At 60.3% G+C, this 21,468-nt stretch overlaps 1 protein-coding gene across 1 annotated transcript; it reads right to left on the reverse strand.

The window, feature by feature from the left end:
• Positions 1-1,115: 1,115 nt before the first annotated feature.
• LOC133104805 (cytochrome P450 26B1) lies at positions 1,116-20,441 on the reverse strand. Its single transcript, XM_061210632.1, has 6 exons — positions 19,667-20,441; positions 15,950-16,174; positions 6,899-7,174; positions 6,476-6,631; positions 4,747-5,031; positions 1,116-4,364 (listed from the first exon to the last, which is right to left on the reverse strand). The coding sequence occupies exons 1-6, from the start codon at positions 19,868-19,870 to the stop codon at positions 3,972-3,974; spliced, it is 1,539 nt and encodes a 512-aa protein (XP_061066615.1). The 5' UTR covers positions 19,871-20,441; the 3' UTR covers positions 1,116-3,971.
• Positions 20,442-21,468: the final 1,027 nt, after the last annotated feature.

The following is a 21,468-nucleotide window of genomic DNA, read 5'->3' on the forward strand; positions in this document are numbered from 1 at the left end:
CCTTGCCCTTGCCAGGGCCGGGCCCCCCAGTTCCTGGTGCAGCTCCAGGAGCCACGGCCCTGCCACTCACTGCCCTCCCTCCCCACCCTAGGTTCTGGGCACCGCCCTGGACGTTCCTTGTCTGGCAGTGGACGACGTCCTTTGCTGGGTCACCTATGGGCTTCTGGGACAGTCAGGCTGCAGAGCGGCTTTTCACAGAGTGTGAGAATGGGCAAAGAGGACATGGATTCCATCGTCAAGTGGGCTCGGGGAGCCCTGCAACCTTTGAGCTCTGCACCGTTCAGTCCCTCAGCATGCCCAACCCCAGGCTCAAGGTCCTGAGCAGTCCCGCAGTGAAGGAATCTGCCCAGCGCTGTTTAAGCCCTTCCCCAGACTGATTCGATCCCGGAATCCATTTGCTCCTGCAGCACCCATGAAACAGGCTCTGAGAAGTGCCTCACGGCGCATGAGGCTGGGAGTCGGGAGAACTGAATTCTGCTCTCCTGTGTGCCACGTGGCTGTGGACGTGTCCTCACTCGTGTCAACAAATGGACTCTGCAGTGCTCTGCTTGCCGTGTCCAGGACCGAGACACCTGGCCCAGCCAGGCCCAGCCACATGGCCAGGGACCCGGCCCCCAGCTGCCCTGTGCTGCAACAGGCCTCTGGGGACGGTGGCCCTCCAGGTACATCCTCCCCTCCCCAGGGAACCTACTGCTCCCGGGATACAGTCACGGACCTCTGTGTGCTTTCATGCAGGGAATGGGGGCTGGCCCCGCAGGGCAAACACTGCGGGGAAGGACTTCCTGCCTGACAGGTGGGACTGGGTGTTGTTGAAGGGAAGGTGGGTGGACGGGAGGACCCTTTCAGGAAGCTGGGAAGGCAGAGACCAGAGAGCCAAACGAGGGTGAGTCCTCAAGGTTTATTATAGAAGCCTATAAAAGAGCCACATTGAGTATTTCCAAAATCACAAAATGCACAACTTTTTTTAATATGCAACATGGAATATTATATACAGATTAAAACCACGACAGCAAAAACACTCACACGGCACCAGTTTCATATCAAAACAAAACACACAAGTGCTTTTTCAATATTAAAACAACTGTGATAAAAACATATTAACATTTTGAACCATGTTTACAATAGAGGAAAAAATTCATATTTTACTAAATAACAAATATTTAACAGCAAAAACTTTATACTAAATATCTATTTTGAATTATAACAAAAATAGTACTTATAATAGTTTATAAAGACAGACACAAAATTATAACATTTATGAAAAAACAAGTTTTGTGTATAAAATTATATTATAGCGATCTGGGCAGGGTCAGGATGGTGACCAGAACACAAATGCCAGCGCCCAACATTGAAAGTGCTTCAATCTGCAAGCCCATGGCGGGAAGAGTTTTGTGGGGTTTTGTCTTTTTAATGTCAAGTTACAATAGTAGGAATGGTAAGTGAGAACACACCACCCATCTAATGCTACCTCTATAAAACCTACACACTAGCACACAGACACGGATGGATGTAAAGAGGAGACATGGGTGAGTCTCAACATTGGAACCCTCCTGTCAGCCAGTCAAGAGCTTTCTTCAGTTCTCTTCTTATTGCCTTTGAGACCCAGCGGGGCAAATGATCCTTCTTCCCTCCGTCACAGGGATCCCCTCAGCCTTGCCTTCTCTGCCCCTCCCAGGCTGGTCACCCAAACCAAAGGTCACTGAGGTGTCCCGCAGCCCTCCAGCTCCCTGCCCCTCGCCGGGGCCAGGCCTGGCAGGCTTCCTGTCCGAAGCTGCACTTACAGCAATCCTCGATATTTAGTCAAAGACATTTGGTTCAGGGCAAGCTGGCTCAGCTTAGAGGAGCATGAACCTTCCAGACACCGGGCTTTTTTGTAGGTAACAGATTCTGGTGCACCATGCAGCTATTTTCAAGCTTTGATGAGTCTTTACACATTTTTGCCTGTTTTTCAGAATGGGGCGGTGGGGTGCGGGAGGTTGAGAGATATTACTCATTTTTTTAATGTCAATTTTTGCCAATAACGTCTGTGCCACACTTGCCTTTTAACAGTGAAAAGGTAGGAACCAAATGAAACACTTGAGAATGGGGGTGACAGGACAGTCCGCAGGCACGAGCCATTCCTGTAAAGCCCACCACAAGGCAGGTGTGCATGGGGGCGGCAGTGGGGGGGCTGCCGCCTGCCCACTGAACACCACTGGGGGCGCCACTGAGCTGCTCACAGTGGTCACTGCTACGGAGAGGCAACCGGGGAATCGACGTCCCGCATTCTTTTTCTGTGTGTTTTTGATTTTCTCCTAAAGGGGATTCACCGCTTTTATAACATCAAAAGCCAACAGAGAAACACGAAAAGCAAAGAAAAACTTGAAAACAGACAAAATCACTTAGAGACTCACCAAAGGCCCCAAACCATCCCCGGGAGGCATCCCTAATTGCCAACACTCAAAATGGCAGTGGCAGGAGCTGCTCTTCTTTCATCCCCTGGCCAGCCGGTTTTCAACCAAATCACTTCTGACAAATCACACGTACCCTCCTCCTCAGCTCTCCCTGCAGCGCCCTCCTCGGCTGCCTCAAGACCAAGCAGAGGGCCCGAGTCAGCTCTGAGGAAGGGCTGCCTTCTGCACTCACCTCCCCTTGCTTTCACCTGGTCCCCGCACCCCTGAGAAGGGCTAAGCAGACAGTGGCATAGAGGGGGGAAGGGACTTCAAGGACACCTTTCCAAGGGCAAAGGGCAAAGGGTGAGGGTTGAGGGAGGGACGACGGAGGCCCTGGCTCCCTGTCAGAAGAAAGAACCCGTATCCTTCCCTATACTCACTAGCCAGAGTGGGGGGCACTGGGGTGAACAGTGACCGAGTGGGACACGGCAGCAGCCTCCAAATCCCCGGTGATCAAGGTTTCTGACAGAGCAGGGAGGCAGGGAGGCGGTGGGCCGTTTCCCCATCCCCACCAGGGGACAAAGGCAGATCTGCTGGATTTCACCTCGGGAGTGAGGCTCTGAGGTTGAACCCACAGAAGGTCCGGCGCCTGCGGGAGCTGCTCGACCCTAGGCCGGCAGGGGGAGGTGGGGGGGGGGGCGGTGGCTGGGTCACTTGCAGAAGTCCTGCCGGGGACAGCTGGGATGGAGGCCAGGGGACAGAGGAGATACTTGTTCCAGTCCCAGTAACACCAAGATTCGGTTATATTGTGAATAAATATGGGGGTGGGGGGAAGGCCATCCATGAGCCGAGGGCCTTGGGTGTATGTGTAATCGGGAGCAGGGCGGGATCCAGGCCGCCTGGCAGAAAGGTGCGGGTGTCAGTGCGCGCGCCCAGGGCCACCAGGAGGGAGGACAGGGCCTGGGGCTCCTTTGCCCTAAGGTCAGAAGAGAGAAAAAGTAGCAGCAATAGGTAATTTCAAATGTCCAAAACGGCAAGGGGTGGGCCTCCAGGCTGGTTACAGCCTGGCCCCACCCTGCCAAGGGTGACGGGTGTTCTACTACCCAGGATGCTGTTCCCCGCGGGCGCTGGTGACCACACCGGGAGGGGCACTCATCCCATCTGAGCCGAGGCAGGAGGGGAAGGGGTGTTGAAGAGAGGGCCAAAGGGGGCACCTCTTTTCCTCCCTCCCCCCATGTCAACCACCTGACCTCACACGAAAAGAATCCAAAAGAAAAGGGAGGGGAGAGACCAGTTCAGAACATCACAAGCAAAGGCTGCAGCACAGCCGACATCTAACACTGTGATGGGCATGCGGGGCGGGGGGCCAGACCCTTTCCCGGGGGAGCTAAGCTGTTGGGAACTGGAGAGACTAGAGAGAAGCAGGGGCCAGGGGGAGAGCCCGACCCCGGTGAGCCCTTTTGACTTGGGGCAGGTTTGCCAGGGAGGGGAAGAGGGGAGGGCAAGGCCTGGGGGGCCCTCCCTCTTCCCCGGGCTCCAGCCCCGTCCCACACACAGGTTTCTGCCCTTCCGTCGCCTCCCGCCCCGAGGCCCGGCGCCCTAGACCGTGGCGCTCAGCATGGCCTCCGTCTCCGGCAGGATCTTGTTCTGGTTGGAGTCTAGGCCAAAGAACTTGACACTGAGGCCATCCACAGGGTGCAGGACGGGGACCAAGGTGATGCGGGGGAAGGTCCGGGTGGCCAGCTCGAAGCGGCTGGTGCTGGCCAGCTCCACCGCCAGCACCTTCAGGAACAGCTTGGCCAGGTGCTTGCCCAGGCAGGTCCGGACACCACCACCGAAAGGGAGGTAATGGAAGCGGCCGTCCTTGTCCTCGCTCCGCGCCTGACCGAAGCGATCAGGGTCGAAGACATTCACGTCCTTGAACACGGGCGCCGTGTCATGCGTGTCCCGGATGCTGTACATGACACTCCAGCCTTTGGGGATCTGAAAACCCTGGAGGCAAGGTGGGGGCAGGGGTGGGATGCGGTGGTGAGAACCAGAGGAGGTCTGAGAGGACCCAGGACCTTCTGACTGCCAGCCCCCACCCAGATGTTCCTGGAGGCACCCCACTGTGGTCCCCGGGGTCCTGGCCAGCCTCGCCTTTTGGCATGTCAGTCCACCTACTTATAGAAGTCCCCATGCAGCTTCACAGCACGCCCAGCTGGGCTGCACCTGACCCAGCATCTGGGGCAGGGTCCCTGCGGGGTCCCTCCCATCAGCCTGAAAGCTCCTTGAAAGCAAGCACCGTCTCCCCACGAGGCTGAGGGACCCCACGGGGAGCTGGTCTTTCCCGTCGGCCAACCCCCCACCCCACAGCGCACGGGCCCAGCCTCACGTCGAGCTCGAAGGTCTGCAGCACGGTGCGGTAGCCCCCGGAGACGGGCGTGAACAGGCGCATGACCTCCTTGATGACGCAGTCCAGGTAATGCAGCCCACTGAGCGTGCTGAGGCGCAGCGTGCCCTCGCAGGGGCAGCCGCCACTGTGCAGGATGCCCTGGGCCCGCAGCTCCTCCCGCAGCTTCTCCAGCACGGCCGGGTGCTTCAGCAGCTGCATGATGAGCGAGGTACTGGCGCTGGCGGTGGTGGCGTAGGCGGCGAAGATGAGCTCCAGCGTCCCGTCCTGCAGCAGCAAAGAGGCACCACTTGCAACCTGGGTTCGGCCTGGTGGCCCCAGCCTGGGGGCAGCCCCTCTCTGCCGGTGTCCCCCAGGCCCCGGGGTCATCTAGCTGGGCCCTGCTGCTTCCTCTGAGCCTCACGTTGCTGAGGCATTTGGGCCACGAGGGACACAGGTCACGGGTCCAGTCCCCTAGCTGGGCCGAAGCACGAGCCTAAAAGTCCCTTGGGGTAGGGCTGCTTCTCACTCACTGCCGGATTCCAGGGCCGGCCTCAGCAGCCCTAACGAGTGCAGTGAGCTCACAGCAGAAAGAGAGCAAATCCCAAGGAGCAGGCACTGTGTGGGCGAGTGGGGGTGAGGTGCAGGGTCTCAACCTGGGCCTCCGGACTGGCAGCCCCAGCTCCTTCCTCCCTCCCCAGGAGAAGGACATCTGGTAGGTGGTCAAGAGAGCTGAGGGGTTGGGAAAGCAGTCTGGGGTCATACCCACGGGGACCTGGGATGGGACTGCAGTGAGAAGGCTGAGGGAAGGTGGTCCCCAGAAGACTTAGAGCCCCTCCAGGGTCCTCTGGGGAGCAGTGGTGCCCCACAGAAAGGCCCCACCAAGTTATCTTGTTCCAAGCCCTGCATTTTACAAATGTGGATGCTGAGCCCAGAAAGGGGAGTGAAAGAACAGGTCCTTTACTTGCCATGGCACCACCTACAAGTCACAAAACTTCTTATGAAATGGGAAAGTCTTTGGGGCTCCTTCCTGGCTCATGAGGAAAAAAAAAAAACTGGAGCTAGAACACAGGGAAGCAGAGACAGTAGGGACAGAGCAGTCAGCAGTGAAGTGTCCACGGGCACCTGGCAAGCACGTGGGTGGCAGAGTCTAGATGAGGACGAACTAATGCTCCCTCCTCAGGTGGAACAGCCACCCTAAGAAAGGGCAGGCAGGAAGCCCTTCTTGGAGCCCAGTGTGGACAGTCTTGGGGCACAGCCAGTGCCAGGCAGGCTGGGAGAGTGTCAAGTGCCACCCACTTGAAAAGGCTGCTCTTCCCCAAGGGCTGAGGCTGCCCTCCTGCAAGTGGTTTCTCCTTCTGGGCCCGCATTTCCCTAGGTGAGCTCCTAGGGCTACTGTGACCACGAAATACACTGAAATAGTGAATACTGGGGTGGGGGGCTGGCTGGGGAGAGTGAGGGGGTCAACGACGCTGCGGACGCCGAGTCTGTTCAGGGTTTCTAAGAACCAGTTTTCGGTATCTTTTCCAACATGGTGGATGGGACTGTGGGTGGGATGGAGACAGTGGGGCCCAGCTGCTGTGAGGACCGCTCACCATCAGGACTGGGTGCAGAGCAAGCCACGGGGAGGGCAGGGGCGGCCCCATCCGTGTGGGTGCTCCCACCCTGAGCAGCCCCAGCACGGAGCGCAGGCGTCTGTGCTGCCTGAGGTGGGTGGGGAGGGGTGCCCCACCTTCAGCTCCTGCATGGTCATCTCCTCCCCGTGCTCCTTGCTGCTCTCGATGAGGATGTCCAGTGCGTCTGAGTAGTCCTTGCCCTGTGTGCACTGCAGCTTCTCCCGGATCGCCTTTTCCAGGCCCTTCTGTAGGGTCTGTCGTGCCTGAATGCCCTGAGGCGGGGAGGAGGCCATCTGGTTACCCAAGGGGAAGGGCAGGGTCACTGAGGGCCTCCTCCCAAGGCCAGGCAGGGTGGGGTGGGGACTCTTCTGAGAGTTTCCCATCTAAGCAGCAGAGACCCTGTGTGAAGCCTCCACCTCCCCCTCCCGCTGAAACCTCCCCTCTGTGTGACCAGTGACCATCTTAGCAGTCAGCTGCCCCTCCCTCAGGGTGGGCTCACGGATGCCCATCTCCTCTCCTCCCAGGCCCTGGGTGCTCACCCGCCGGTAGCCACTAAAGGGCAAGTCGACAGGCAGGGAGAAGACGTTCTCCACAAACTGCTGGTAGACCTCAAAGAGGTGCCCGAGGTCCTCTTCGGGGATGCTGAAGCCCAGCAGCACTCGGATGGCCATGCGGAAGGTGAGCTTCTGTGCCTCCTGGTACACGTTGATGGCCTCGGGGTGGCTGCTCCAGGCACGTAGTGTGTCCTGGATCACCAGCTGGATCTTGGGCAGGTAGCTCTCCAGGGCCTCGTGGCTGAAGATCTTGGAGAAGACCTGGAAGGCAGAGGGTCAGATGGACTCTGGCCTGCCCGCTCGGCCCAACTGAAGCACCGTTCCCACGACCGTGATCAGGGAGAACTCCAGGTCCTTACCCTGACCAAGCTCAAGCCTTTCCGTCTCCAGACACAGTCCCTCTGCTGGCTCCTCTACTCTGAACCCCCCTCCTACTGCCCACGTCTTGGAGGGGAGGCAGGGGAAGGACAGGATTAAAACGCAGTTCATAAAGTCGGGACATTCAACATCACTCACAGGGTGACCTGAGCTGTCATTCCTTTCTGAAACCCCAGAAGATCATGTGCTCCAAATAATGGCAAAGCCCGGGGACTGGGCAGTCCAGCTGCCAACAGGTCTGCAGGCGATGTGGCCATACCAGAGTGGGGGGGCGACACAAGAGGGCGCTGGGCAGGGCTGGAGGGGAGGCTGCCCCTCCACTGCAGGGGCCATTCCCGAATGCCCAGGCCACGGGGCAGACGTGCCCAGGAGGAACAGAACACAGGTGAATGGACTGGACAAGGAAGAGGCGGAAAGCAGTAGGTGGCTCTTTTACTCCACTGATGGGAGAACAAGAGAGTCCAAGGCTAGACTGCAAGCAGGACTTCCTGAGACCCAAGACTGCTCTCACTCCCTGGGAAATACCTACTGGGCAGAGATCGTGGGGAGTTTGTTAACTGGGCCATCCAAATGTCTTCAGTGTGGCCGGGTCTGGAGGCACGGGGATGGGGGCAAGGCTTCCCACCTCAAAAGATCAGAAAGCCAAACAGAAGGCCTTTTAATTTCCTGCATCTTCCCGATCCATTTTAAGCAGCCAGTGAGTCCCTGTTTCCACCTCCCTTGCTTGCTGTCCTCCTGATTCCTGAGCAAGTTCCTCAGCCTCCCTGCCCCCTCCTCACCCAGATGCCCCTGCGCGCAGTTTCACGCTGCTGCCCGGGGTGTACAGGAGAGGGTAAGATGTTAGTTTATTTACTGTTGGCCGGTGGGTCACACGGGCAGCCAACAATTTCTAGCCCCGACCCCCAGAGTCCAGAGCAGAAGGGGGTGCTCCCACCGGGGCCAAGGGAAAGTTCACCGGGGAAGGCAGAGGAGGGGGGGCAGCGCAGAGGAAGGAGACAAGTATTCCTCTAGCCGCACCCCCATCAGCCCCACGCAAACCACACACACGCGCCCACCCTCCCCTCCTGCCCCCAAACACGACCACCGCACAAACTGTAAATGTGAGAATTTCCCCTGCAGTCAGCTCAAGGAGGAAAAGGTAACATTTTCCTGGCCTCAGCCCTGCATGGCTAATGGGAGGGCTGGTTTGCAGAAATAACAGTGCTGGCCCTTCAGTGGCCCAGCCAGGCGTTCACAATAGCACTTTCATTCCGAAATTCCCGGTGGGCAGAGGGAGGGAGGGGAGGAGGCCGGTGAGGGGCAGAAAAGCCAGCACTGTTTGGGGCTGCTCCTGCTGCTAATGGACAGCTGAAATGTAGAAGGATGAAGGGAGGTGGCCAGGGGCAGCCCAGGCCTGGCCAGGTCACTCACACCTTGCTCAGTTGTGAGGGCCCGGGGAATTTCCAGGGCCACCTCCCGCCAGGGGTGCTCTCTGCCTCAGCCCCGCCCCCCTGGACCCTAGTGTCCTTAGGATGCCAGGTTCCACTCTTGGTCTAGGAGTTTTATGGGTAGGAGTGGGGCCCTGCCCCTGAGCCCATCACTGGCCTACTAGGGGCCCTTACGAAACAGCAAAGAGCCCACAGAAGGAGCAGTAAGTGGTCTGTAGGAGCCAAGCAGGCTCATGAGGGATGCAGGAATGATAACTCCGTGGCTGCCAGGCGTCGGTGGGGAGGCTGGAGGTAGGGGGGCCAGGGGCAGGGGGGCCACGTCTGGCCAGAGCCAGACAACCCAGGGCACAGTCAAGGGCACTGCCCTGGAGGGAACGTAGCAGGGGCTGGTCAGGGCCCCCAGCACACAGGAGACCTGGGCCCAAAGGTGGGCATGTGGAGGGGGAATCAAGCAGAGGCCCATGCCGACCAGGACCAGCCGAAGTCAAAGCCAGCTAGGCTCCTAAGATGCAGTGGGTGGTGAGAAAAGGCAGGCTGGGCACCCAGAAACCTGAGTTTTATTCCCAGATCATCCACCAACTTACTGTGGGATCATGGCCAAGTCACCTCGCGGCCTCACGGTTTCCTCATCTGTAAAGTGGTAAGGTTGAACCAGGTGATCTCTGTGGTTCCTTTCAATGTACAGATCACACGAACACCAATATCCATGTGTCCCTAAGTAGACGCTATCCCCTCGAAGAAGCCCAGAATCTGGCACCGCATCAGTCACCTGGTGTAAGTGCCTGCCAGGCCCCCACTCACACACCTCGTATGGGCTACAGTGGCTCAGGAGGGGCCATCCCAAGGTTACCAAAGGGGGAGCTCTGAGGGACCCCACTGCACCCCGAGGAGTGGCCAGACAGGACCCAGGGACAAGCCTTGCCCTGTCTGTCCCAAAGGTTACATTCCCTGCGCCCTCTAGCGATGGCCGGCTGAATCGCTCCTTCTCCAGCCTTGGGGGCCACGGAGAGCAGGAAGGACCCAAGGGGACCTGGGACTGGGCAGAGCGACTCCAAGAGCAGGGGGTCCACACCTGACCTTTAGGTGGGAGGGGGCCCTGAGCAAGGCCAGGAGCTGAAATGACCCCAGGAAGCCTGCACCTGCAGGCCCCCCGGGGTGGGGCTTCTGAAAGAATTGCAGCCACGACCAGGGCTCTTATCTTGACCCAAACAGGAGTCTCACTGGATGCTCTGGGGTCCCTTTCCTCCTGGCTGTCCCATGATTCTCCTCAGAGGCCCCCAGAGGTGGAGAAACTACCCAATTGAGAAGCCGAGCAAAGGCAGATTGAGGGCACTCTAGGCTCAAGGGGCTTTGCTCGGTGGTCACCAAGTCCATGCCCCTGCCTCCCGCCCAGCTGTTCCACAGGCATCAGAGCCTCCCAGGCGCCGGGAAACTCCAGGGCCTCATCCCTGGGACTGTGCCCAGGGTTAACAACGCGGGCACTTCCCAAAGCCAGGGCAGCCCAGAAACCACCGCCCACCACAAAGGCCAGGAGGAGGCGGAGGTGCTGCCCAGGGCACAGGAAGGCCTGGGCACGTGGGGGCGGTCAGGGTCGGGACTTGGGCACAGGGGAAGGCACTGGCGGAGCAGCTCATTGTGAAGAGGGGAAGGGTTCCCAGCGGCCCCAGAGCCCACGGCCTGACCGCAGTTGCAGCATGAGCCAGGGCTGCTTTGTTTCCCTCTGGGGCTTCCCTCGGAATTCCCACAAGTGAGCCAAGAATGCTGGACAAAGGTCACCGGGAACCAGCCTGGCTCGGGCAGAGCCCTGCACAGGGAGCTGCAGGTATGGACATCCCATCAGGGTTGGCACTGGGGAGAGCAGGGCGGAAGTGCACGGGAGACCTGGGAACTCCAGGCACAGACACGGAGCAGGATGGGCTCTGGCCTTGAAGGATGTGCTTGGAAACCCTCCCCCAACCTCTACGGGTTTTCCCAACAATGCAGTTGGCTCAAGAGGCCACATCCCGGGTTCTCGCTCTCCCTGTAATAAAAGCTGAATCCACAACCAGGGTCTGGGGGAACCACCAGGGGGCTTGTCAAGGCTCAAATTCCGTATAATTGTTCCTACAAATGTCTCCCCCACACCCCCAGGCCTCCCTCCCCACTCCTGCCTCTTACCCAGCGCCCCTGGGAGGGGAGTCGCTCACTGGACCCCCATGACCCTGCACGCTGACCCGCTCAGCCAGATAACCTCCCCTTCTCAACTGGCGGCTGTGGACGGATGGAGAGAAGGAAGGCAGCCTCAGAAGCGGGAAGAGCCGGAGAGGGGTCCCACTCCCCGGTCCAGTGACTCAGACTGGGAGGAATGGAGGCGGCTGCCCGGGAGGGTGGGGGCCTAGGCGGGCCACCCCGCCAAGCCACCGGAGCCGCGGCCCTGCGGAGTGGAAAGAATAACAGAGGGCGGGCAGCCGCCGAGGCAGCTGTCCGAACAGCACAGGGGTGAGGCCAAGGTGCGTACTTTATGCTCAAGTAGGGGGAGGACAAGAAAGGACGTCATCCCTCAGCTGCCTGGCATTTCCACTGGACCTCCACTGCACCCTGGCCGCCTCCGGAGCCAGTGCCCACTCGGCCCCTCTGACTGGGAGGGGCTGGCCAGACCCCCCCACCCCGGCCTGGGTATGCCCCTTCTGGGTCCCCAGCATCTGCGGGCACAGAGTATCTGTCCCCCACTCAAGTCCAGCTCTGACTGTGCCCCCAACCCTTCTACACGCGACAAAAGCACACTGTGGATGAGGGGAGAGCAGCACTTGGCACATACCTGCCGGGCTCTGAGTTCTGTCCAGACCCTCCTATCCCTCCTCCAACCACAGAAAAACCCCCTTAGAAAGCTGAGGCCCAAAGAAGGAAGGGCTTTCCCAAGGTCACAGTCCGGGGCGCAACTGGCCACACTCACCAGGGTCCCTGAACACCCTGCCTCCCACCAATCCAAACCCCACTGAGCCACCCTCTACAAGTCCTGGGGGCTCTGGATGTATCTAAGAGCTAGAAGGGGACGCTCCTCTAGGGCCCAGATTTATTCTAAGGGTAAGGCCAGCTGTTTCGGCTACTCTGTCAGCCCCTGGAGGCACAGCCCCCCCGCCCTTCAGCCCCAGGAACCTGGAACAGATACGACAACTGGCTTAGAGGGATCAGGGCCAGAGCAGACCCCAGCCAAGCCTCCCCACTTCCAGCCAAGGCCACAACTGTCTCCCAAGGCTGCGAGAGCGAGCATCACAGCATCACAGCCTTGGACCCCACCCTGCCTGGGAGAAGGAGGGAGGGAGGTGAAAGGGAGGGCCCACACCACTCACCCCTGCCTGACACAAGGGCACGCAGAGGGAGGAGCCCACTCCCAGGCGCCCTGGTGGCTGGCCGTGGGCACCCTCCCCCGCTGACCTTCAGAGACATCCGCTCCTGCCACCTGCCCCCTCAGCGGCCCCTGATGCTACAGTAACGTTTGGTGAAGGACCTCCGCTGGCAGCACAAAGGCTCCGTGCCTCTGCCAGGGGGCGGGGACAGAGCTCCCAGTAGCAGGGCTGCCTGGCCATGCCACCGCCTTCCCATCCCACACAGGTGGAAACTTCTGCCCTGAGCTGAGCCTGGCAGACATGACTTCGAGGCCAGAGGCTGTGCAGTGGTTCAAAGGCAGCCTGGAGCCAGTCTGAGCTGGCCTCCCCCGGGACCCCACGACCATGGGCCCTCTTGGCTCTGCCCTCCTGCTGAGGCACCTCCTGGCCTCTCCATCCCGACATAAACCCCAGCATACAGAGGATTTCTGAGGCGAGTGCGGTAACCCTGAGCCTGAGCTCCACCCCGACCCAGGATGGGGCCCAAAGGCCAAGTCAGTGAGGATCGGTGGCTGGGCAGGCCGGGCTTCTTAATTGCTATCCCCAAAACGTCTGGAGCTGTTCCCCCACCTCAGCCACGGGCACAGAAGTCCCTGAAGCCAGGGGTCAGGGTAGGAGGGGCAAGAAGACCACTCCTAGGGTCTCTCCAGTCCAGAGTTCCAAAGCTAAGTTCATCCTTGGGATGCACTCCAAGTTCTCTGACAGAATCTCAAGGCCACTGCCTGAAATGCCCTGAAGATGCTGGCCCTTTGGTGCAAAGAGGCCCAGCCCTGTCTCCAAAGGAAAAGAGGAAATGTCTGATCCTGGTGTGTGGGGTTGGGCACTGGATGCTTCCAGAACTACCCACGACAACCCCCCCCCCCCACCTTCTCTGGTAACCCTCCCCCCCCATCTTCCCTATCAGACTCCATCCACCCTTCCAGGGCAATACTCAGCTTCTTTGCATACAAAGAGAGATGCAGTCCCTCCCCCATGAACCAGAGACCTCCCAGCCCCAGGTAGGAAAGGGGTAACAAAGGAGGAGGGACAGAATCTGAGGTCGCAGCTATAGGGACACAGGCCTGGCTTCCAGAGAGGATTCTGTTAAGATTGGGCAAGGTATTCTGGACGTTCTCCCTGGCAACCCTACCCCTCTTGGCCCTAGACCACCAGGGCAGCCTGGACAAACACCTGGAGTGCAGTGATGGCTGTGAGGAACCCCTTCCCAGCACATCTGGTCAGACCTCCAGAGAAGGGGTGGGGTACCAGTCCCAGTGGAAATAGTGACGGTCCTAGTTCCCCGCCAGCAGGGCCTCAGCACACCTGGCCCCCACTTCCTGCAAGTACATCCTAACCAGGCTGGGCCTGGCCCAGCAGCCCGCTCTCCAGCCAGGTCCCTGCTTGCAGTGTGGGCTGGCTAAGACAGCGTGCATGGCACAGGGCAGTCCCCGCCCTGGCGAAGTTGGGTCCACCAGGCATTGGGTCCAGCAGACTGGCCATTCTCTCCAGGACCAACATGTGTGCCTCTGGGTATTCTCTTCTCATCCCTCCAGCTAGATTCTACTTCTTAAGGGCAAGGACCAAGTTTCCAGCTTCTATGCTTGTATCTAACCTAAGGCCTGCTACTTAACTCAGTAAACTTAAGTTTATGGAACATCGATTAGAGATTTGGCAGGGGAAGGACGTTTTCATCTGCCCATTTAACATAGGACCCACACACATGCCACATAGCAAGCACACAGCTAGTTCACAGAGAGATGGCCTTGCTTTGGGTTCCCAAACCTCTGCAGGATGAGTTGGTTTCTGGCTGCTCCCTTACCCGCAAGGTGCTAGAGGGCAAGGGTGCCTGGAAGAGGGACACTATCTATGTCTCATCTGTGGTCCTCCTTTCTGGCCCCACCCAGGTCCCACCCCCCCCACCCTGTCCATCACTCCAGCTTCCTTCCCTGTGTATTCCTCCAGCAGCATTCATCTGTGCTCCCCCCCTCCTCCCTGCCTCCTCCCAAATGGATGATGTAAGCCAAAACCTTGGGGCTTTCCAGGAGGGCCCTCCCCACCTGGAGGCCCAAAGCCAAGTCAGGCAGAGGGTGCATGGAACTGCAGGGCAACAGCCTCTCCCCAAAGCCCTCTGCACCCCCAGGGTCTCACACTCAGGTCCTGACCAAGCCTTCTTCCTCCCAGCACTCCCTCCCCACCTCCACCCTGACCGTCAGCTTCTGGCAGCCCCAGGTGGGCAGGGCTGAGGAGGGCTCTACCTGGTGGCTTAGAAACAACTCTTCCCACGGATGCCTGTCCTGCCTTTTCTTCCTTTCCCGACCTGGTTCAAGTCCCTGAATCTCTCCAAGCCTCGGGCTCCTCTTCTCTGAGAAGGGAACAGTAATTGCTTTCTTGTCAAAGTCTTTATAAAGATAAAATGAGGAAGCAGCCACATTCTTTGGAGCTGGGTTTCTGAGGCTCAGGCTCTCTCCTAACTCTTTGAAATACGCTTTTGGTGGAGTCACAAAGACTAAGAAAAAAAGGAGTGTTCGGCAAATTTGAAGAGCCCCCATTCCTGAGCCTACGGCCCCCTCCCAGCCACTCCCAAGAACCCTCCCCATCTGCCCCCGGGCTCTGTTAGCTGCTTCCTGCTCTAGTGAAGCAGATGGGAAGACTGCTTCAGGAGCCCCTTTCCCAGCCCCTGAAATACGTGCTTTAGTGGGGGGGGGGGAGGCGGGGGTGGTGTACGTGCTGACCAGTCCCCTCTGATTTTTCCTCCTTTTGTCTGTTACGGAGAACTACTCTTCGCAGGCAGTTCGGAAGACGACAGATTCTACAGGATGAACTCCTCTGTTCACACACAGACGTCCGGAGGAGGGGGCTGCCCCACCATGGCCCTCTCCTGTCTCCCAGGCTCTGCCACTTCTCCCGGAGATCAGAGGCTGCCTCTCCCTTTCCTTTAGGTTTCAAACCGGGTGAGTCCTCTGACCCAATGGAAAAAGTGAAGGGAGGGGAGGTCGTGCAGCGCTGCCCCTCCCCACCCCCCCACCCCAGTCGCGGCCGCCCCGCCCGCCGACGGCTCAGCTTTCGGGTTACTGCAGTTCAAACAGCACGTGCCGCCCGCGCTCTGAGCCACAGCGGCAGCGCTGCCCTGGGAGGGGGCGGGGAGGCTTGCCCCTTGCGCGCTGGCTCGCCTCCTCCGCGCCTCTTCCAGGCGCTCGGGAAATCCACAGGATAAACACCCACTTTCTCTTCTTCTTTATGGGAGGGGGTAGGTGCGCTTTGATCCCCCGCCGCGCCTCGGCTCGCCGAAGTTCTCCCACCCCTCGCCCTTCCCCCTCTGTCCAGACCGGTGCGCGCAGTGGCCCAAATTTCACCTCACCCCTCCCAGGCAAGGCCCAGCAACCGCTGCCCACAAGGTGCCCCCAGCCCCCGCGCCTGCCCGCGTCGCCCTTAAGCAACCTGTGGCCGGGAAGCTAGGTGTGATTTTCGAACGATCCGTTTCCAGTCCTCGGAATTCCAGGGGACGAAAAGGAGGAGCGCTGGCCACCGTCCGCCCTCTTTTTTCCAGGTTTGTGGAACACGACGATGACAGGCGTTGGACGCCCCTGTCGCCGCATGTTCAAGTTGTCCAAACCAACCCCCAATTAGCCACCCGTTGGGCCTGGTAGTGCGCACGGCGCGGTGGCTCAGCAAGAGGGCAGACCCGGAAGAGGCCTGTACAGGCCCTGGATCTGGGATCGCAGCCGTCTAGGCAGGGAGCTTCGGGATCCTCCCACATGGTGTGCAAATGGGGGCGCGGATTCTGGTAGGGACGTCCCCGGGTCTCCGAGAACTCCTTACCCCGAGGGTGGTGCACGGGAGAAGAGGATCAGAGCACGGTTGCGGGGCTCTTGGCCTAGAGTTCTTACCTTGCGCTTGTTGCGGTGGATATCGCCGATGGAGTTGGCCACCGTGTTCGGGCCCAGCAGCATGCGTGTGCTACGTGGCCACTCGGTGCTCACGAGGTGGTGCTCGCCCATGAGGATCTTGCGTACATTCTCCGCGCCCGTCACGCGGATTAGCGGCCGCCCGAGCAAGTGCGTCTTGAACACGTTGCCATACTTCTCCCTCCGCGACGACTGGAAGCCAGAACCCTGCGGGTGCCACGCAAAAACTTTCTCAGGGCCCACATCTCCAGATGGGACACTCGGGAGGCCCAGCCTCGAGGGCCCGCGGGGGAGGGGCGGAGGATCCCAGCCGGGGCACCAGTCCCCTAACCCCACATACACACACGCATGCACGCACGTAGGTTTTATTTTTCACAGCATGCCTAAGAACTGGGGCCTAGAGGATAATAAATAAAGCAAGGGGGCGAGAGGCCCAGGGCAACCCCCCCGGGAGGTTGTTTTTTAGTAATGACTTGCGGGAGGGAAAAGATATCCTGGACTGCGGGACCAGAAGCTAGAACCTCCGCCTCCCCCCTCCCCCGCCTCGCGCTCGGGAGACTCTCGGAATAAATATTTCCAGGCTCCCGGCCACGGGCTGGCGAGACCCCGCGGGGTGGCCGCAGGCCAAAGATTATTTATAGCGGCGAGCGGTCGGTGCCCGGAGGCAATCACTACAGATGGGGGTTGGGGTTTCCTCCGTTCGCTGGTGTGGGCCGCGAAGGGACCCGGCGGCCCTCTGAGGGCTCCGCAGGGTAGAGTCACGGGCCGGGAGCCGCGATTTTCCTAATGCAATATGCCCTGGAAATAACTGAGAAGGACTTTCGTCGCCGCCCTGGAGTTTGGGAGGCGAGAGCGGAGGAAGGCGCTTCCCGCGGGGCGGGGTAGGGCTGGGCGGGGCCGCCGTCGCAGGTAACCGGATCCCCGGCGGCGGCGGCGCGAGCGGAGCTGAGCCAGGCCCTGGCCCGGGCCCGGCGCTCGGAGGAGCTGGCTGTGTCGGCCCCACGCGGGTACCGGAAACAGAGGGGACCTCCGAAGGGCGGGAGCAGGGGCGTCCCGCTCACCTTTGACGTCGTAGCTCGCCACCCCACCCCGCATTAACCCTTCTCCGGCCGGGGCAACAGCCGGTGAGAAGGGGAGGGGCGCCACCTGTCAGGCTGTCCCGCCTGCCTGCCTGCAGACGTGCGGATGCCGGCTCGAGACCTGCGGGGTCATGCACTCCCCGAAGGGACACTCCGCTTCCTCTTTTCCCGGGTTGGTCCCCCTCCTCACTTTCCCTTCTTCCACGGAAAAGCATTCGCCAGTTAGATGGGTACACACCCCAGCCCTGCCGAAAAGTGACTCTGCAGAACCCGGAGCCCTAATCACTTTTCCACGTGTGCCTCCGGCCCGGGCGCGCGACAGGGAGCGAGCCCGGAGCGCCCGCGCCTCCAGGAGGGGGTCTGGGCCGCGGGGGACACCGCCCCACTCCCAAGTTGGCGGGTCGGGGAGAACTCCCGCCACCCTGCCGCGGTTCTAGACGGCGTCTACCCCTTTAAGAGAAATCAAGGCGAGGGTGGAGGTGCGACAAAAGGGGGCAGAGAGCGGGGTTCCCTCCCTCGGTCTGCTGTACCGGTCTCTCTCACTACGTCTGACTCTCCTCTCCTGCGTTTCCTCTGTTTTTCTTTTCTTTCGACACAAAAGTTGGGTTGTGAATTTTCCGAAGTCGCCGCCGCCTTTCTCCCGCGGCACCCCCTCCCCCGCCTCTGATCTGCCTAACTATAATTAAAGTGCGTTTTTTGTGGCATTAATAAAGAGTTATTTGTCCGCCGTTTCCACGGTCTTCACAAAGAGGACTTTCATAGGGGCGGCCGCTCGAGCCGCGAGTCCAATTTATACAAAAATGTTGTATTTTTAGCCCTGGGCTCTGTTTAGATGGCGCACGGTGGAAACGGAGAGCCCTTGGAGGTCCCCCCGTAAAATCTGATAAATGACTCCGAAAAAATAAAGCTGGGATTCAGAGGGCTCCCATTAACCCCTTCAGTGCTTCTCTACACGCGTCTCCCATTTCCTTCTCACCTCAGAGTCAAGGGCCCCGGGGGCGAACGGATGGGGCGGCGTAGGCCTGCTTCCCCCTCCCCATCTTACGTGCGGGTCGGACGCGGAGCCCCAGAGGCCCTTGTGGGATTCGGAGAAAAGGTCAGGGGACGTAGGTGGCGGGGGTGGGGTGGGGGCGGTGAGGAAGGGGGGGCGGTGACAGACCGCGAATTCTGCAGATTGGCTCTAATACGGCAGGGGCCGACGCCCCTGTGAATATATTTTATTTCCTAAATTCTCGGCCAAAAGCCTAGACCACCGCTGCAGTTAACCCTTTAAGTGTGTTGGCACGGGAGAGGCTCTGGGGATTTCTTTACGGCAGCGGGGAGGGGGGAGGTCCCATTGGTTGAAGTGAACCCCACCTTGTTGCACGAACAGGCCCCCAAAGAGATGGGCTGATTCCGGGACTTGGGAAGACCGCAGGGCAGAGGAACCTCGCGTGCCCCTCCCGCCCCAGCTCTGCTGTCAATTGGCGCGGGGCGGGGCGGGGCTGCGCAGGGTGTATGTGTGTGTGCACGCGGATTACACGCGTCTGTTAATTTCAAGCCAAGCTTTCGCACTTCTAAACTCACAGGTCTCTGCGTTTACCTCCCGCCTCCGCTTTCCCGGGCCGAGGCTGTCTGTTTCAGTACAGCCAACCTTCTGCTAACTCCTAACAGCATCTGCCGGACAAACACGCGTGCACACGCCCACACAACACACCTTCCGCGGTTCACCCAGAGGACCCCCTCCCCAAAGAAAAACCTGCTGTGTATCGAATTGCAAAAGCGATTATCTAGCACTTGAGGATGTTAATTCCAGGTTAATCTCCCCATTACCTACCTGGGTCTGGTCCCCGACGCGCCCACCCCCATTATCACCAGCAGTGCGGGTTGTGTGGCGTCTCACAACAAACACAAACGCACTCTATGGGTCTCACACACACCTCTCCCAAGTTACTCTCCCCTGCTAAACTGTCCCCACCCAGTAAGTAAATAGACCCTTTTCTCCGAAAGCCGAGAAACCTCGGGTCTCAGGCTTCTCATTTTCCTTGGGTTACCTCCTTCCTCCCCCACCACAAAACACACACACTTTCTCAGACCGTAGAACGGGGCTATAGTACCTGGCGTGGCCGGTGACGCGGCGGGAACACAGCCCGGGTCTGAAAGGGGCAATCCTGGCTGCCACTGGCCCACTCTCTTTCCCTGACTCAGTTTTCGGGTCCCAGTGACACCGCCAAAGCCCGGGAAGTCGACGGTGACTGGGGCCTGGAGCGCGAATGGGAGGCGAAAGCGGCTCACGACTGGATGCCCCCTCCGGCTCGCGCTGCGCGGGGAGCCCCCAGGACGCTCGACGCACCCCTGTTGAGTCGCTCGCGACTGGAAAAAGTCGGTCTTGGGAGCCCTCTCGGATTCGGGAACCTCTCTTACCAGCCCCTTGAACCTGCGCACCCGGCGCCAGCGGGCTCGGAACCACTCCGCAGGCGGGCAGGGGAAGCCCGAGCGGCTCAGGCAGAGAGGAGGGAAGGGGCGGGGCGGGGACCCGTGCCTTCAGGCTCCCGGCGCCCCCTGGCCGGCCCGCGGCTCCATCCGCCTGGTGCTCGCCGCTAGCGGACCCTGGAGAGCAACGGAGCGAGAGCGCCCTTACCTGTAGCAGCCAGTGGCCGGTCTCTCCGATGAGCGGGAAGCCCATGGAGCCCTTAGGGATGGGCAGCTTGCAGCTTTTGTCGCGGGTGGCAGCCCAGCGCAGCTGCCACAGCTGCTGCGACACGGCCAGCAGCAGCGTCACCGACACCAGGCACGCGGCGAGGGTGGCCAGCGCCGACACCAGCTCCAAGCCTTCAAAGAGCATGTTGGCGGCCGCTCGGGGGATTGGCTGTGCTGGCCGCGGCGGGGGAGGGGAGGGCCAGACGAGAAGGGACGGGAGCGGCGGGGGAGGGGAGGCTGCCGCCGGGGGTCCTGGCACCTCCGGCCGAAACAGAAAAGGAGCAAGGGGCCGAGGGAAGGGAAGTGGAGGCTGCGAAGGGAGCGGAGACAGTGGGGGGAAATCGCCTAAAAGAAGAGAGAGAGGAGACACGAGGCGACTCGGAGTGTAACTTTGTTTGTTTGTTTGTTTGTTTGTTCCCTTATAGCGGGCTTAGGGGCTGCTGGAGGGGTGGTGAGACGAAGCCGTGAATCAAGCTGGTGGATTAGCTCTCCCCGCAACCATCACACTCGGAAAACTTTGGAAAACTTTATCCAGCGGGAGCCTCTCTCGTAAGCCCCTTCCCCTGCTTGGGGGAAAAAAAGGGGGGGGGGGACAGAGAACTAGCGGAGAGAAAGTGCGATCGATTTGTCAAAAGTTTTCCCCTCAAATTCCTAGGTTAAAAAACAAGGAAAAAATCCTGAATCCCCAAATTCCAACGAACCCAGAAACTTTGGGTGCGAGAGGGAAGGCTCCCCGGCTGAGGCGAGTGGAGAGGCCGAGCCCAGCGCCCCTGTGCTGCCCCGTGCGGCGCGCCGGAGCCCCAGAGCCGCCGCTGCACCCACGAGGCGGGCGCGGCGGGCGAGGCGGCGCGGCGGGCGCGGGTGCGGAGCCGGCGGACCGCGGCCCGGACGGGACGCAGCCGGCGACAGAGCCCCGGGCGGGCGCTGGGGCGGCGGAGGCGGCGGCGGGCGGGAGGGGTGAGGCGGGGTGGGGTTGGGGGAGGAGGTGAAAACCCGAGCTGGGCTATTGTATCAATTAAGAAAAGGCAGTCCGTCCCGGGACGCAGTCTCTCGGCTCAGGAGTTGCTGCTGGGAGAAGAAAGGGTTGGGGGGGGGGGGCAAAGAAAGGAAGGCAAAAGGAATGAAAGAAGGGGAAAAGCAGGAGGCAGGATTTCAGGGCTGATGGTTTTAAAAGCTTCTCTCAATGTGAATTTGTGCCTCTGAGAGCCAGGCGATGCGTGTGTTTATATAGAGCCGGGAGGCTGCGCCGTGGGCGCTCCGCCAGCACCCCCCACTCCCACCCCCACCCCCACCTCCGCCGCGCTCTCGAAGCCGGAGGCGTGGTGAGAGGCCGGCGGCCGGAGCGTGTGAGCGCCCGCCGGCCTCCAGCCCCGCCCAGGCCGCCCGCAGCCCGCAGCCCGCCGCCCGCCCCGGACCCACTTGTAGCCGCCGCAGGATCAAACTCAGTTCACCTCTCGCCTCCTCTTCCTTCTCGCCGGCGTCTCGCTGAGCCCGGCACCTACAGACGGACGAGATGAGACACACACACACACACACACACACACACACACACACACACACACACGGTGTGCGCTCGCACGGTGCCCGCTTGGCTGCTAGGCTACTTCCCTCCCTCTTTTCCTCCCTGTCAGGCCCCGGCCCCCTTCTCGCATCCCAGGCAGTCCCGCGTGGGCCGTCGCCCCAGCAGCTGAGGTCTCAGGCGGACTGCCCCTCGACTGAGAGGCGCCAAAAGCCCCTGAACCT

Source organism: Eubalaena glacialis, chromosome 14, assembly GCF_028564815.1.
Source record: "Eubalaena glacialis isolate mEubGla1 chromosome 14, mEubGla1.1.hap2.+ XY, whole genome shotgun sequence".
In the NCBI taxonomy this organism is placed as follows: Eukaryota; Metazoa; Chordata; class Mammalia; order Artiodactyla; family Balaenidae; genus Eubalaena; species Eubalaena glacialis.

Excerpts from the sequence above, each read along its gene's own strand:
- LOC133104805 (XM_061210632.1), bottom strand. The coding sequence starts at position 19,870 with ATGCTCTTTGAAGGCTTGGAGCTGGTGTCGGCGCTGGCCACCCTCGCC. Across the intron at positions 6,632-6,898 it reads CCTTTAGTGGCTACCGGCGG|GGCATTCAGGCACGACAGAC; the intron begins GTGAGCACCCAG and ends TCCCCGCCTCAG. Across the intron at positions 4,365-4,746 it reads TGCAGACCTTCGAGCTCGAC|GGTTTTCAGATCCCCAAAGG; the intron begins GTGAGGCTGGGC and ends CCTTGCCTCCAG.